Here is a 16274-nt window from a genome sequence, read left to right on the forward strand (position 1 = left end):
ACGGCGTCATCCTTACTTGTGGGAACCAATACCAAAGCTTTAGGACACGGATGAAGGGAGGAAGCAAATCAGGTCACCTAAATGGAAGGCACCACGGCTTGCAAAACCTTTCTCCCAAAAAATAGCCTCAGAAGAAGCAAAAGTATCAAACTTGTAAAATTTGGTAAAAGTGTGCAGTGAAGACCAAGTCGCTGCCCTACATATCTGATCAACAGAAGCCTCGTTCTTGAAGGCCCATGTGGAAGCCACAGCCCTAGTGGAATGAGCTGTGATTCTTTCAGGAGGCTGCCGTCCGGCAGTCTCGTAAGCCAATCTGATGATGCTTTTAATCCAAAAAGAGAGAGAGGTAGAAGTTGCTTTTTGACCTCTCCTGTTACCAGAATAAACAACAAACAAGGAAGATGTTTGTCTAAAATCCTTTGTAGCATCTAAATAGAATTTTAGAGCGCGAACAACATCCAAATTGTGCAACAAACGTTCCTTCTTCGAAACTGGTTTCGGACACAAAGAAGGCACGACTATCTCCTGGTTAATGTTTTTGTTAGAAACAACTTTTGGAAGAAAACCAGGTTTAGTACGTAAAACCACCTTATCTGCATGGAACACCAGATAAGGAGGAGAACACTGCAGAGCAGATAATTCTGAAACTCTTCTAGCGGAAGAAATTGCAGCCAAAAACAAAACTTTCCAAGATAATAACTTAATATCAACGGAATGTAAGGGTTCAAACGGAACCCCCTGAAGAACTGAAAGAACTAAGTTGAGACTCCAAGGAGGAGTCAAAGGTTTGTAAACAGGCTTGATTCTAACCAGAGCCTGAACAAAGGCTTGAACATCTGGCACAGCTGCCAGCTCTTTGTGAAGTAACACAGACAAGGCAGAAATCTGTCCCTTCAAGGAACTTGCAGATAATCCTTTCTCCAATCCTTCTTGAAGAAAGGATAGAATCCTAGGAATCTTTACCTTGTCCCAAGGGAATCCTTTAGATTCACACCAACAGATATATTTTTTCCATATTTTGTGGTAAATTTTTCTAGTTACAGGCTTTCTGGCCTGAACAAGAGTATCAATAACAGAATCTGAGAACCCTCGCTTTGATAAGATCAAGCGTTCAATCTCCAAGCAGTCAGCTGGAGTAGGACCAGATTCGGATGTTCGAACGGACCTTGAACAAGAAGGTCTCGTCTCAAAGGTAGCTTCCATGGTGAAGCCGATGACATATTCACCAGATCTGCCTACCAAGTCCTGCGTGGTTACGCAGGAGCTATCAAGATCACCTACGCCCTCTCCTGATTGATCCTGGCTACCAGCCTGGGGATGAGAGGAAACGGCGGGAATACATAAGCTAGGTTGAAGGTCCAAGGTGCTACTAGTGCATCTACTAGAGTCGCCTTGGGATCCCTGGATCTGGACCCGTAGCAAGGAACCTTGAAGTTCTGACGAGAGGCCATCAGATCCATGTCTGGAATGCCCCACAGTTGAGTGATTTGGGCAAAGATTTCCGGATGGAGTTCCCACACCCCCGGATGCAATGTCTGACGAATCAGAAAATCCGCTTCCCAAGTTTCCACTCCTGGGATGTGGATTGCAGACAGGTGGCAGGAGCGAGTCTCCGCCCATTGAATGATTTTGGTCACTTCTTCCATCGCCAGGGAACTCCTTGTTCCCCCCTGATGGTTGATGTACGCAACAGTCGTCATGTTGTCTGATTGAAACCGTATGAACTTGGCCCTCGCTAGCTGAGGCCAAGCCTTGAGAGCATTGAATATCGCTCTCAGTTCCAGAATATTTATCGGTAGAAGAGATTCTTCCCGAGACCAAAGACCCTGAGCTTTCAGGGATCCCCAGACCGCGCCCCAGCCCATCAGACTGGCGTCGGTCGTGACAATGACCCACTCTGGTCTGCGGGAGGTCACCCCTTGCGACAGGTTGTCCAGGGACAGCCACCAACGGAGTGAGTCTCTGGTCCTCTGATTTACTTGTATCTTCGGAGACAAGTCTGTATAGTCCCCATTCCACTGACTGAGCATACACAATTGAAATGGTCTTAGATGAATGCGCGCAAAAGGAACTATGTCCATTGCCGCTACCATCAAACCTATCACTTCCATGCACTGTGCTATGGAAGGAAGAGGAACGGAAGGAAGTATCCGACAAGAGTTTAGAAGTTTTGTTTTTCTGGTCTCTGTCAGAAAAATCCTCATTTCTAAGGAGTCTATTATTGTTCCCAAGAAGGGAACTCTTGTCGACGGAGATAGAGAACTCTTTTCCACGTTCACTTACCATCCGTGAGATCTGAGAAAGGCCAGGACTATGTCCGTGTGAGCCTTTGCTTGAGGAAGGGACGACGCTTGAATCAGAATGTCGTCCAAGTAAGGTACTACAGCAATGCCCCTTGGTCTTAGCACCGCCAGAAGGGACCCTAGTACCTTTGTGAAAATCCTTGGAACAGTGGCTAATCTGAAAGGAAGTGCCACGAACTGGTAATGCTTGTCCAGGAATGCGAACCTTAGGAACCGATGATGTTCCTTGTGGACAGGAATATGTAGATACGCATCCTTTAAATCCACCGTGGTCAAGAATTGACCTTCCTGGATGGAAGGATTGTTCGAATGGTTTCCATTTTGGACGATGGAACCTTGAGAAACTTGTTTAGGATCTTGAGATCTAAGATTGGTCTGAACGTTCCCTCTTTTTTGGGAACTACGAACAGATTGGAGTAGAACCCCATCCCTCGTTCTTTTAATGGAACAGGATGAATCACTTCCAGAAGATAACCTTGGAAGACTATTTCTAGCGCCCAAGGATCCAGAACATCTCTTGCCCAAGCCTGAGTGAAGAGAGAGAGTCTGCCCCCCACCAAATCCGGTCCCGGATCGGGGGCCCGCATCTCATGCTGTCTTGGGAGCAGTGGCAGGTTTCTTGGCCTGCTTTCCTTTGTTCCAGCCTTGCCTTGGTCTCCAGGCTGGATTGGCTTGAGAAGTATTACCCTCCTGCTTAGAGGACGTAGCACTTGGGGCTGGTCCGTTTCTGCGAAAGGGACGAAAATTAGGTTTATTTTTGGCCTTGAAAGACCTATTCTGAGGAAGGGCGTGGCCCTTGCCCCCAGTGATATCAGAGATAAACTCTTTCAAGTCAGGGCCAAACAGTGTTTTCCCCTTGAAAGGAATGTCAAACAATTTGTTCTTGGAAGACGCATCCGCTGACCAAGATTTTAACCAAAGCGCTCTGCGCGCCACAATAGCAAACCCAGAATTTTTCGCCGCTAACCTAGCCAATTGCAAGGTGGCGTCTAGGGTGAAAGAATTAGCCAATTTAAGAGCACGAATTCTGTCCATAATCTCCTCATAAGAAGAAGAATTACTAATAATCGCCTTTTCTAGCTCATCGCACCAGAAACACGCGGCTGTAGTGACAGGGACAATGCATGCAATTGGTTGTAGAAGGTAACCTTGCTGAACAAACATCTTTTTTAGCAAACCTTCTAATTTTTTATCCATAGGATCTTGGAAAGCACAACTATCTTCTATGGGTATAGTGGTGCGCTTGTTTAGAGTAGAAACCGCCCCCTCGACCTTGGGGACTGTCTGCCATAAGTCCTTTCTGGGGTCGACTATAGGAAACAATTTTTTAAATATGGGGGGAGGTACGAAAGGTACACCGGGCCTGTCCCATTCTTTATTAACAATGTACGCCACCCGCTTGAGTATAGGAAAAGCTTCGGGGGGCCCCGGGGCCTCTAGGAACTTGTCCATTTTACATAGTGTTTCTGGAATGACCAGATAATCACAATCATCCAAATTGGATAACACCTCCTTAAGCAGAGCGCGGAGATGTTCCAACTTAAATTTAAAAGTAATCACATCAGGTTCAGCTTGTTGAGAAATTTTTCCTGAATCTGAAATTTCTCCCTCAGACAAAACCTCCCTGGCCCCCTCAGACTGGTGTAGGGGCCCTTCAGAAACAATATCATCAGCGGCCTCATGCTCTTCAGTATTTTCTAAAACAGAGCAGTCGCGCTTTCGCTGATAAGTGGGCATATTGGCTAAAATGTTTTTGATAGAATTATCCATTACAGCCGTTAATTGTTGCATAGTAAGGAGTATTGGCGCGCTAGATGTACTAGGGGCCTCCTGTATGGGCAAAACTGGTGTAGACGAAGGAGGGGATGATGCAGTACCATGCTTACTCCCCTCACTTGAGGAATCATCTTGGGCATCATTTTTACTAAATTTATTATGACATAAATTACATCTATTTAAATGAGAAGGAACCTTGGCTTCCCCACAGTCAGAACACAATCTATCTGGTAGTTCAGACATGTTAAACAGGCATAAACTTGATAACAAAGCACAAAAAACGTTTTAAAATAAAACCGTTACTGTCACTTTAAATTTTAAACTGAACACACTTTATTACTGCAATTGCGAAAAAGTATGAAGGAATTGTTCAAAATTCACCAAAATTTCACCACAGTGTCTTAAAGCCTTAAAAGTATTGCACACCAAATTTGGAAGCTTTAACCCTTAAAATAACGGAACCGGAGCCGTTTTTATATTTAACCCCTTTACAGTCCCTGGAATCTGCTTTGCTGAGACCCAACCAAGCCCAAAGGGGAATACGATACCAAATAATGCCTTCAGAAAGACTTTTCTATGTATCAGAGCTCCACACACATGCAGCTGCATGTCATGCTGTTCTCAAAAACAAGTGCGCCATACCGGCGCGAAAATGAGGCTCTGACTATGATTAGGGAAAGCCCCAATAGAATAAAGTGTCTAAAACAGTGCCTGCCGATATTATTTTACAAAAAATACCCAGATTAAATGATTCCTCAAGGCTAAATATGTGTAAATATGATCGATTTAGCCCAGAAAATGTCTACAGTCTTAATAAGCCCTTGTGAAGCCCTTATTTACTGTGTGAATAAAAATGGCTTACCGGATCCCATAGGGAAAATGACAGCTTCCAGCATTACATCGTCTTGTTAGAATGTGTCATACCTCAAGCAGCAAAAGACTGCTCACTGTTCCCCCAACTGAAGTTAATTCCTCTCAACAGTCCTGTGTGGAACAGCCATGGATTTTAGTAACGGTTGCTAAAATCATTTTCCTCATACAAACAGAAATCTTCATCTCTTTTCTGTTTCAGAGTAAATAGTACATACCAGCACTATTTTAAAATAACAAACTCTTGATTGAATAATAAAAACTACAGTTAAACACTAAAAAACTCTAAGCCATCTCCGTGGAGATGTTGCCTGTACAACGGCAAAGAGAATGACTGGGGTAGGCGGAGCCTAGGAGGGATCATGTGACCAGCTTTGCTGGGCTCTTTGCCATTTCCTGTTGGGGAAGAGAATATCCCACAAGTAAGGATGACGCCGTGGACCGGACACACCTATGTTGGAGAAAAAAACACTTTTTGAGAGTTTGTGCATGACCACTCAGACTCCAGGTCATCTAATATCTTCAATTTACAAACTCCTAATTGGAGGAGACAATATGCTTCTCCCATCTTACACACATGCATGCCCCAGGTCCCTATGCCAGGAATTGGAGGACACAAACTGGCTAAAAATATTCCAAAAAAAAACAAACAAAAAAAAACATCAGTATCCACAAAATTACAAGAGATGCACTACAAAGGTGGTATTTGACCCCCAATAGAAAATAAAATCTACCCCAATGTTGACGAGGGATGCTGGAGAGGCTGTGGAGAAGAAGGCACACTCATGCATATCTGGTTGACTTTTCCACAGATATTCTGCTTTTGAGACGATGTATACTCAGAAATGAGTAAAATCCTGAAAACTGATATAATACCGGATTTTAATCACTTGATATACTGGGCTTTGCCCAAGGTGCTTGGAGAGGCCGAGTATTCTCTTCTCCCAATAATGCTCAACAGCGCAAAATGACTTATACCTAAATATTGAAAAAAACAAACCATTCTAAGTGTGGCAGAGTGGGAAGCTGGGGTTGGAGGCCTGCTACAGCTGGAAAGGTTCCACTATCTAAAAACAGATAAAATAGTAACACATAAAAATTATGACATCGAAATGGGAGGGTCGTGGATTATGAGAGAGCTCTGCATTCAGTAACAGCCTTCCCTTACTATAAACATTAGAAACCAAACCGTTATATCTCCCCCCCCCCCCCTCCACGATGACACAGGAAGTTATGTGACATATTCCAGTGATGCTACTCAGTTTCAACTTTAAAACTGAAATTTACAAGCTCAAAAACCATGGAACATATTTATGTTTACAATCGCATAAAATACCAAAGAGACACAACTGTTGACATAGCTAACAACTTTCAAAGACTAATAAGGACAGTGATATGGGATGAAAAGACAAACAATGTTATTTGTAGAATTTAATAGAAATGTAATGTATATGTCATTATTTTATCCTGTATTGCTACCTTTACAATATACAATAAAGCTTGTTTGAAGAAAAAAAAAAGAAAAGAAATTGCATGCTCTATCTAAATTATTAAAGAAAAAAATTGGGTTTAGTCTCCCCTTAAATGTGTGATTTAAAAAAACTAAATAAACCTTAATGCTACTTTTAATATGGATAGATACAGGTACAAAACACTTTACCCAAACTGCTTGGGACCAGAACGGGTTTGGATTCTTGATCAGTTTGAATTTTAGAATATTTGTCTCTGAAAAGTCTTGGTGAAGGAATAGGACCAAGTTTAAACAACAATATCATAGTTCATTCAGGCAATATTTACATGTCATAATAAAGCTTAAACATGTAGTCTAAAGGTAGTTTTATATCATTTTTAATACTTTTGTATAAATAGTATCATCAGAAAGATAAAGTACTGTGACCTGAAAGGTATTCGATATTGTTTTAGATAAATATAGACTAGTATTTGCATTTTAGAACTCAAAAACCAAAGACATAGGCAGAGAATATTGTGACCAACCCACTAGCAGGGAAAAATAGCAATTTTTAACTAAATATTAAAGGGACATAATACCCAAATGTTGAAGCACATAAAAGTGATGCAGCATAACTGTGAAAAGCTGACTTGAATATATCATCTGAACATCTCTATGTAAAAAAGGAAGATAGTTTACCTCAAAATGTCCTCAGAAGCCACATACCATTATAAATGGGACTTTAAGCAGCCAATCAGAATGCTAGTCCTGGGACTTGCAAGGGAGCGTGCATTTGGCATGTGCAGGCACAGTCATGTTATTTCCCTACTAAAGAAAATTTACTATGAAATCTTGCAAGATTTCAGTAGATTCAGTGGAATCTCATGAGATCACAGTAAAGCAAAGCATTTTGAGGCAAAATATCTTCCTTTTTTCATAGAGATATTCATTTGATATTTTCTTGTCAGTTTTTTTACAGTTATACTGCATCAATTTCAAGTGATTTAGCATATGAGTATCATATCCCTTTAATAAAAAAAAAGTCTAGATTTAAAAAATAATTCTGGATTTGGGGATTTGTGCCTGCACTTCATTAAAATACCCCGGTAATAAAATGTATTAAAAGCTCGCATTCTATTGGCTGATCGGAACAGCCAATAGAATGCGAGCTCAATCTGATTGGCTGATTGGATCAGCCAATCGGATTGAACTTGATTCTGATTGGCTGATTCCATCAGCCAATCAGAAAAATTCCTACCTTAATTCCGATTGGCTGATAGAATCCTATCAGCCAATCGGAAGTCGAGGGACGCCATCTTGGATGACGTCCCTTAAAGGAACCGTCATTCGTCGTCTAGTCGTCGAAAGAAGAGGATGGATCCGCGGCTGGAGGTCTTCAAGATGGAGCGGTCGTCATCGGATGGAAGAACATAGAAGATCCGCTTGGAGAAGATGTTTGCCGGTCCGGATGTCCTCTTCTTGCCGGATAGGAGGAAGACTTTGGAGCACCGGATTATGGATCGCCAACCCCCCGCTTGGGTTGGATGAAGATCTTGGAGCCAGGACGGATCGGTGATACCTGGATGGTGAAGACAAGGTAGGAAGATCTTTAGGGGATTAGTGTTAGGGTTTTATTTAAGGGTGGTTTGGGGTTTAGATTAGGGGTATGTGGGTGGTGGGGTTGTAATGTTGGGGGGGGGTATTGGATTTATTCTTTTACAGGCAAAAGAGCTGAAATTCTTGGGGCATGCCCCGCAAAGGGCCTGTTCAGGGCTGGTAAGGTAAAAGAGCTTGTAATTTTTGTATTTTAGAATAGGGTAGGGAATTTTTTATTTGGGGGTCTTTGTTATTTTATTAGGGGGCTTAGAGTAGGTGTAATTTAGTTTAAAATTGTTGTAATATTTTTCTTATGTTTGTAAATATTTTTATTTTTCTGTAACTTAGTTCTTTTTTATTTTTTGTACTTTAGAGCTAGTTTATTTAATTGTATTTATTTGTAGCATTTGTGTTTAATTAATTTATTGATAGGTTAGTGTTTAGGTTAATTGTAGGTAATTGTAGGTAGTTTATTTAATTATTTTATTGATAGGGGTAGTGTTAGGGTTTAATTATATCTTAGGTTAGGATTTATTTTACAGGTAAATTTGTAATTAGTTAAACTAGGTAACTATTAAATAGTTCTTAACTATTTAATAGCTATTGGTACCTGCTTTAAGAATAAATACAAAGTTACCTGTAAAATAAATATTAATCCTAATATAGCTATAATATAAATGTAATTTATATTGTAGCTATATTGGGATTTATTTTACAGGTTAAGTATTTAGCTTTAAATAGGAATCATTTTATTTAATAAGAGTTAATTTATTTCGTTAGATAAAAATTATATTTTAAACTTAGGGGGGGGTGTTAGTGTTAGGGTTAGACTTAGCTTTAGGGGTTAATACATTTATTAGAATAGCGGTGAGCTCCGGTCGGCAGATTAGGGGGGGTAATAATTGAAGGAGGTTGTCGGCGATGTTAGGGAGGGCAATTAGGGGTTAATACTATTTATGATAGGGTTAGTGAGGCGGATTAGGGGTTAATAACTTTATTATAGTAGCGCTCAGGTCCGCTCGGCAGGATTAGGGGTTAATAAGTGTAGGTAGGTGTCGGCGACGTTGTGGGGGGCAGATTAGGGGTTAATAAATATAACATAGGGGTCGGCGATGTTAGGGGCAGAAGATTAGGGGTACATAGGGATAACGTAGGTGGCGGCGATTTGCGGTCGGAAGATTAGGGGTTAATTATTTTAAGTAGCTTGCGGCGACGTTGTGGGGGGCAAGTTAGGGGTTAATAAATATAATATAGGGGTCGGCGGGGGTTTGGGGCAGCAGATTAGGGGTACATAAGTATAACGTAGGTGGCGGTCGGCAGATTAGGGGGTTAAAAATTTTTAATCGAGTGGCGGCGATGTGGGGGGACCTCGGTTTAGGGGTACATAGGTAGTTTATGGGTGTTAGTGTACTTTAGGGCACAGTAGTTAAGAGCTTTATAAACCGGCGTTAGCCTTAAAGCTCTTAACTCCTGCTTTTTTTCCGGCGGCTGGAATCTTGTCGTTAGAGCTCTAACGCTCACTGCAGAAACGACTCTAAATACCGGCGTTAGAAAGATCCCATTGAAAAGATAGGCTACGCAAATGGCGTAGGGGGGATCTGCGGTATGGAAAAGTCGCGGCTGTAAAGTGAGCGTTAGACCCTTTAATCACTGACTCCAAATACCAGCGGGCGGCCAAAACCAGCGTTAGGAGCCTCTAACGCTGGTTTTGACGGCTACCGCCGAACTCTAAATCTAGGCCTAATAATGCAATAATTGGTGCAAAAAAAAAAAAGTTTTGTTACTGATGGTGGTTTTTTTGTTGTTTTTTTAAGCAGTTTTCTTTTGGCCAAAAAAAAAAGACACAGAAGCAAACTGAAGCTTTAGACTACAGTTAAGAATGCATCCCTTTCTAAATGGCAAACTGCAGGGACTAATGATTTTGGTTTTTAGAGAGATTGGAAAAAAATTACATAATGGTAAAAATTAGCAGAGGAAAGAAGATATTTTTGGACAAAGTGAGGAGAAAAAAAAAGGTATGGAAAGTAAAAAGTAATGATAAGGGATTATCAATGGATCAGAACTTCAAGTTACAAGACCAGGCCTCTAATATTGCAAATGCTGGACTTCCCCTGTATAAGAGATATCTCTGTGATAGATTCATATACTTTAGTTACCCTAATAATCGCTCTGGGCCTGTTTGCTTGTTCCCATCCCTATGACATCCAGTACCCAAAGGTGACAGCTATATAAAGGAGATGTAGGAGATTGAGGTAAAATCTGGCTAAAGATATGTAAAAGAAAAGAGAAGAAGGCGCCAAAAGAACAGGTTAAACAATGGTGTTGAGCTGGTTGTTCGTTCCTGTGAGTGCACTTCTCTGTGTATATATATATATATATATATATATATATATATATATATATATATCTATATATATATATATATATATATATATATATATCTTAAATTAAATGAGTCAAAATTATTTTAAATAATTTTTTCAAATGAATTATAAGGTCTTGGTTTTATAGTACAAGATTTCATTTTCCAGAAATTGACTGGTTTGGATATAATATTATTGAAGGTTAATAAAGTTGGTTTGATTAATTGTTTAATTAAACACCTTATTTGGTAATGGATCAAAGATTACTAAAAAGAGAGTGTGTTGTGTGCCAAGTGCACTTACAGATTTCTCTGGTTTAATAACAATGCTCAGGCATAGGCACTAGCTCGTTGCGCCAAATCAAATGCCATTGTGTCCATTCCTTTCTTGTCTTTTGCTTTAGATACTTCAATAACAGTTTAGTTTTACTTGCCATTCAGATCATTTTTTGTACATAGAATAGATTGTTAATCAACAATATTAATGTATTTTCTGCCATTTAAAAAAAAAGAAAAACAAATAAATCTTTAAACGCCATAAAAAATATTTATTTATAATTTCACTATGGTTAATATCTCCTTGTTTTACAAATCAGATTTCAGTTATACTTTTAATGGACTAAAACTCCACTGACCTGCAAAAGCTCTTTGAGATTCGATCTTTCTTCCATTCCCATGGCTGATCATACTCTTCTGGCGGCCTTCTCAATCATCCTGTGGCAGTCTAGACTCTCGTGGTCGCTGGCACATAGGTTTCTCACCTTCAGACTCTAACCCATTTTCTGAAGGCTCATTGGAGTGTCATACAAGTGGAGTGGGTTTACATGGAAGCTCCTTAGATCCTCGTCTACGTATTTCTACACAGAAAAGTGTCAGAGTTATTTATTAAGAAACCTTGAGTATTTCATTTGGACTAAAAGAATAACATTAACAACTGCGGACACTGTTATAACAAAATGTAAAGCAAGCATTTTAAAACATAATTTTATATATAAAAAGTCAAGCATAGAACCTTCTATAGTCATAGTAACACTTGTTATTATGAGTAACATTTTGGTGACCTACACCTAGCCATGTTTGCATTTAGTTATTGTGAGTGTATAGAAGGAGGGGCTTGTTCACCAAAGGTTCCAATCAATTCACTGCGGTATATTCCACAGCTTTAGTATAGCTTGAGATAAACGGCTCCTCATGTGTTCAAAGAAAGGTTTAGCAGCTTTTTTCATAAAAAGCAGCTTTTTATTTTTCCCAATGCGTTTCAACTGTCAATACCGTCTTATTTAAGTGCATTCACAAATAATTTGCTTTACAAACCATAGCATGTTGGCCAGTAGAACACTTTAATCTATATGTAAAAGCTTAACAGCCAGCCCAACTTAGGTTATTTATCCTGGATACTGCTTGCGTATTGGTGGCTACATTCAGCAAACCAATAAGCAGCATTACCTGAAACAAAAATTTGTCCGGCCCCTAAATTTTACATTCCTGCTTTTTAAATAAAGATAGCAAGAGAACAAAGAAAAATTGATAACAGGAGTAAATTAGAAAGTTGCCTAAAATTGCATGCTCCATCTGAATCATTTAAAAAAATAGGTTTAGTGTCCTTTTAAATCAGGCATAGAATGTACTGAGAAATAACCCCATGTTTTAATACGTTAACAAAAATAAATGCGATCAAATAAATACAATGAAAGTTCTCCCATGCTAGGCTTGAGTGACCCATTCAATATTTCTGTAAATATTTACAGTCCATAAAACAAGACAAAAATAAGGAATGCAACACCTGTTTAAATACAATCTATATACTATTCAGAGTAGTCCTGTTCAATTTATTCTTAATTTTTTTGATTATTCATACAATAATTTCTGTTTTGGATGTATTCAAAACAACAAAAACTTTTTTTGTCTAGCCTAGAGAAAAATGTACTACTATTTATTTATGAAGATTTATTGGTAACTCAAATTGTTTTTTAAATATAATTAAATGTATTTAATAATAGATTGTTCTTAAGCATTCTTTATTAGGTTGCACAAACCTATTAGATTTTATTTTTTTTAAATATATTTATTCCGCAGCTGATGGTTGCGGTAAAAAAACAAAAAAGAAATGATAATATTTAGGGCATCCCATGATTACTGTGTATACATATTTTGACATATCAAGCCGACATTTATCTTATAAGAATTGGTTCAAAATGCTCATTCTCAGGGTATTTGATGTAAGAAGGAAAGCATGCTGATATTAATCTTTTAAGAACATAAGGCTAAAATGTGTGTTGGAGATAAGGACACAACAGGATGCAGAGCAAGCATTTTCTTTTCATGGTTTTAATATAATGCTAAAAGATTTAACACTAGATTAAAAAAGCATGCCCTATAAACTTTTAGATCTTAAATACAATTACAGCTCATGTATGAAGAACAAAACATTTTATTTAAAATATTGGAATTTTCCTTTCTACGATTATCATTTTGCTCTATTTTTATGCATGTATGGGTTTCCTTCTTAGACTGTTAACCTTAAAGGGATATTAAACATTTTTTCTTTCATGATTCAGATATAGCAGGCAATTTTAATGAACTGTAAGATTTTAATATGTATAAAAATGGTATTACTGTAGTTAAAGAGAGGTTAGTGTGTCCTTCTGACTATTTTAACATCAGGCATGATGTAATGCTGACCTAGTCAGTAAGCAAGCATATAACATATATGGATATGGGAGTGACAAGCATTGCAAAGGCTTCAACTAACTCACAATACCTAGTTTGGAACATGGACAAAAGTGTATTATCAGCAGTTTTAAAGGGTATAAGAATCAGGGTGAGAATAGAGTAAATTAGAGCGCCTCTCTGGAAGGGAATACATCAAGGTACACTCCATGACCTAAAAGGCCTCCCACAGAAGCAAACGGGGTAATATCATTTTATGTATTATTTCTCTGTTAAATTGTATTTCTGTGTTTAGCCTTGTAAACAATAACAAGTAATCTTGTTATTTATCTGTCTTTAATAAATGTGTGATTGTTTATTCAGTTGAAGGGAGTATTGGTGTCTGTTTCTGGAGAGTTTTAATAGATATACAGAAGATTGTATTTGAATTTGTTTGCACAGGGCCGATTATTGATATATGTATATATTCATTTTTAGACGTGAATAGTTTTTAACATAAGATCCTTTTGTTTAAGTGTAATTTCTTACATATTTTGGTGATGGCAGGTAGGAGAGATGTTAGAATTTGTATTCATAACCAATGGCTTTATTCATAGATTTTGTTAAAGAGAGATAGATTACTTATGCTAAGGAATTAGCTAGCATCTTTAGATGAGTAGTTGTTTGTAACATTCACAAGGTTAAAAGGTTATGGAGCTGTGTTTAGGAAAGATCGCTTCAGTAAAAAACAAACCAATATTTTAAATTTCCACAGTTTAGTGTACAAGATTATGTTAATAAATCTATTAAAGGGACAGTCTAGGCCAAAATAAACTTTCATGATTCAGATAGAGCATGTAATTTTAAACAATTTTCCAATTTACTATTATCACCAATTTTGCTTTGTTCTCTTGGTATTCTTAGTTGAAAGCTTAACCTAGGAGGTTCATATGCTAATTTCTTAGACCTTGAAGCCCACCTCTTTTCAGAATGCATTTTAACAGTTTTTTACCACTAGAGGGTGTTAGTTCACATATTTCATATAGACACACTGTGCTCGTGCACGTGAAGTTATCGTGGGAGCAGGCACTGATTGGCTAGACTGCAAGTCTGTCAAAAGAACTGAAAAAGGGGCAGTTTGCAGAGGCTTAGATACAAGATAATCACAGAGGTTAAAAGTATATTATTATAACTGTTGTTGGTTATGCAAAACTGGGGAATGGGTAAATAAAGGGATTATCTATATTTTAAAACAATAAAAATTCTTGTGTAGACTGTCCCTTTTAACAATAAGATATTTTTCCAAAGTCTGAGGGAAAGAAAGCATTAATGTTTTTAGTACATATAACATAGAAATTTATTACTAAGGTAATTGGAGAATTAGAGAACATAGGCAATTAGCAGTGGAATTTTGTTTGAGTCTAACAAGTGTAACAAATGCTTTTGTCAAGTCAATGAAACAAGAGATTGTTTGGTTGAAAAAATTGGTGGAATGTGTCTTTACAAATAGTAACTGCTGGTCGTGCAATCAGAGTTTTTAAAGTCAGGGACAAGTGTGTCTCTGAGAATAATTTGGTGTCAAAATATGAATGAATTGCAAATAACACTGGGGAGAGGTTAATGCATGAATCGCCTCATGTATAATATACCAGTGTGTTGAAAAATAATTGACATGACTGTGGAAATTGTAAAGATTGCATTTTGGTTTTAGAAGAAGCATTTGATAAAGGAGTGTTGATTTCATACTAAATTTAACAGGCTTTTGTCTAACATGGAAATTGCTATGTTAAGTAAATTATTTGACATAATTGTAGTACACATGGATAATAGTTTAAAAACAAGCATGCCTTCAGATGTAATTCTTAACCCAAGAGTTAAACAATTAGTGCATGAGTTACTAAAAACATTGGGTATTGATGAAATGGATGTTCATTTATCATATGGAAATTACATGCAGGAAAATAATAAATTAGTGCAAGGATTTGCTGATAGACTATTTGAAATGTATAAACTAACTTTGCCTGAAAATACTGAAGTGGATAATAAGAATAAAATAAAAATAAATAATAAAATAAAATATAATAAAATAAAACATATAAGCATGAAGTAATAAACTACAGTAATCCAAAAATTAGAAAATTGATTGGTTTGGCTGTGACCCCAAGAGTCGTCGATTACCGCCCCCTATTAATAAACTTAATTACCTTAAATCATCCAACAATTAAAGAATACACAGACTCATCTCAGTCTGATTCCTGGCACCCTGACATTACGCAAAGGCCATGAATCCTGATGGTGCTAATAATCCACCATTACCTGCCATCATTTCCAGGATGGATGAACAGGATCACAGCTTGGATCAATTTGCACTAGCCCTGCAAACCCTGCTGACTCGCATTGCACATTTGGACTAAAGTGTCCCAAAAGTTATGGCTGCTCCTGTTTCCGCTGCTGCACCTAGTCCTACCAGGAGCATGTCCGGTTCTGCACCTCTACCTCGATCCTATTCAGTGCAGAGGGTTTTTGAACCAGGTGGGCATTTACTTTGAGATGTTACCTCAGGCGTTTCCCTCTGACAGAGCTAAGGTGGGATTTATCATCTTGTTACTCTCTGACACAGCTCTTGCCCGGGCTAATCCCTTGTGGGAGACTAATAAACCAGTGATTTCAAATTACCCTGAATTTGTGGCCTCGTATGGATCCTGACAAATTATCTGCAGTTCTGCAGTGGCCACGCACAAATGGTCTTCGGTCGTTTTAATGTTTTTTGGGGTTCGCCAATTACTATAGAAAAGTTTTATTAAAAACTTTTCTTCCTTGGTCAAAACCTATCACAGACATGACCCGTAAAGAGAATGAGCCACTCTATTGGTCACCTACTGCCATTAAGGCCTTTGATAGTCTTAAGACTAGCTGCCTTTGCTGTCGCTCCAGTTCTGGCTCATCCTAACCCTGTCCTGCGTTCATTCTTGAGGTCGATGCATCTGAGACTGTAGTAAGGTGCCCTCTTGTCTCAACGTCCTACGCCTGACGGTTTCCTTGCATCTGTGTGGATTTCTTCTCTAAGAAACTGCTCCAGCAGAGTGCAATTATGAAATTGACGACAGGGAATTTACTTAAATTTGAAAAAAGAGAACAGCACCCCTGAGATAGAACAAAAGCTAGAATAACTTCCATGCCTGTTCATTTAAATTTATAACTAAGGGGTGCAAGTTCTTTTAGCACACTATGCCCCTTCACAGAGAAAAAATATCCTGTAGCATATCAG

General features: G+C 38.4%; 1 protein-coding gene across 1 annotated transcript in view; it reads right to left on the reverse strand.

Moving 5' to 3' along the window:
* Positions 1 to 16274, reverse strand: part of SHF (Src homology 2 domain containing F) — a 539240-nt gene that overhangs the window by 242307 nt on the left and 280659 nt on the right. Inside the window, 2 exon segments of the mRNA XM_053717571.1 lie at positions 10999 to 11063; positions 11066 to 11214. Of these exon segments, the coding sequence (XP_053573546.1) occupies positions 10999 to 11063; positions 11066 to 11214 (214 nt within the window).

This window comes from Bombina bombina, chromosome 6 (genome assembly GCF_027579735.1).
Source record: "Bombina bombina isolate aBomBom1 chromosome 6, aBomBom1.pri, whole genome shotgun sequence".
Classification (NCBI taxonomy): Eukaryota; Metazoa; Chordata; class Amphibia; order Anura; family Bombinatoridae; genus Bombina; species Bombina bombina.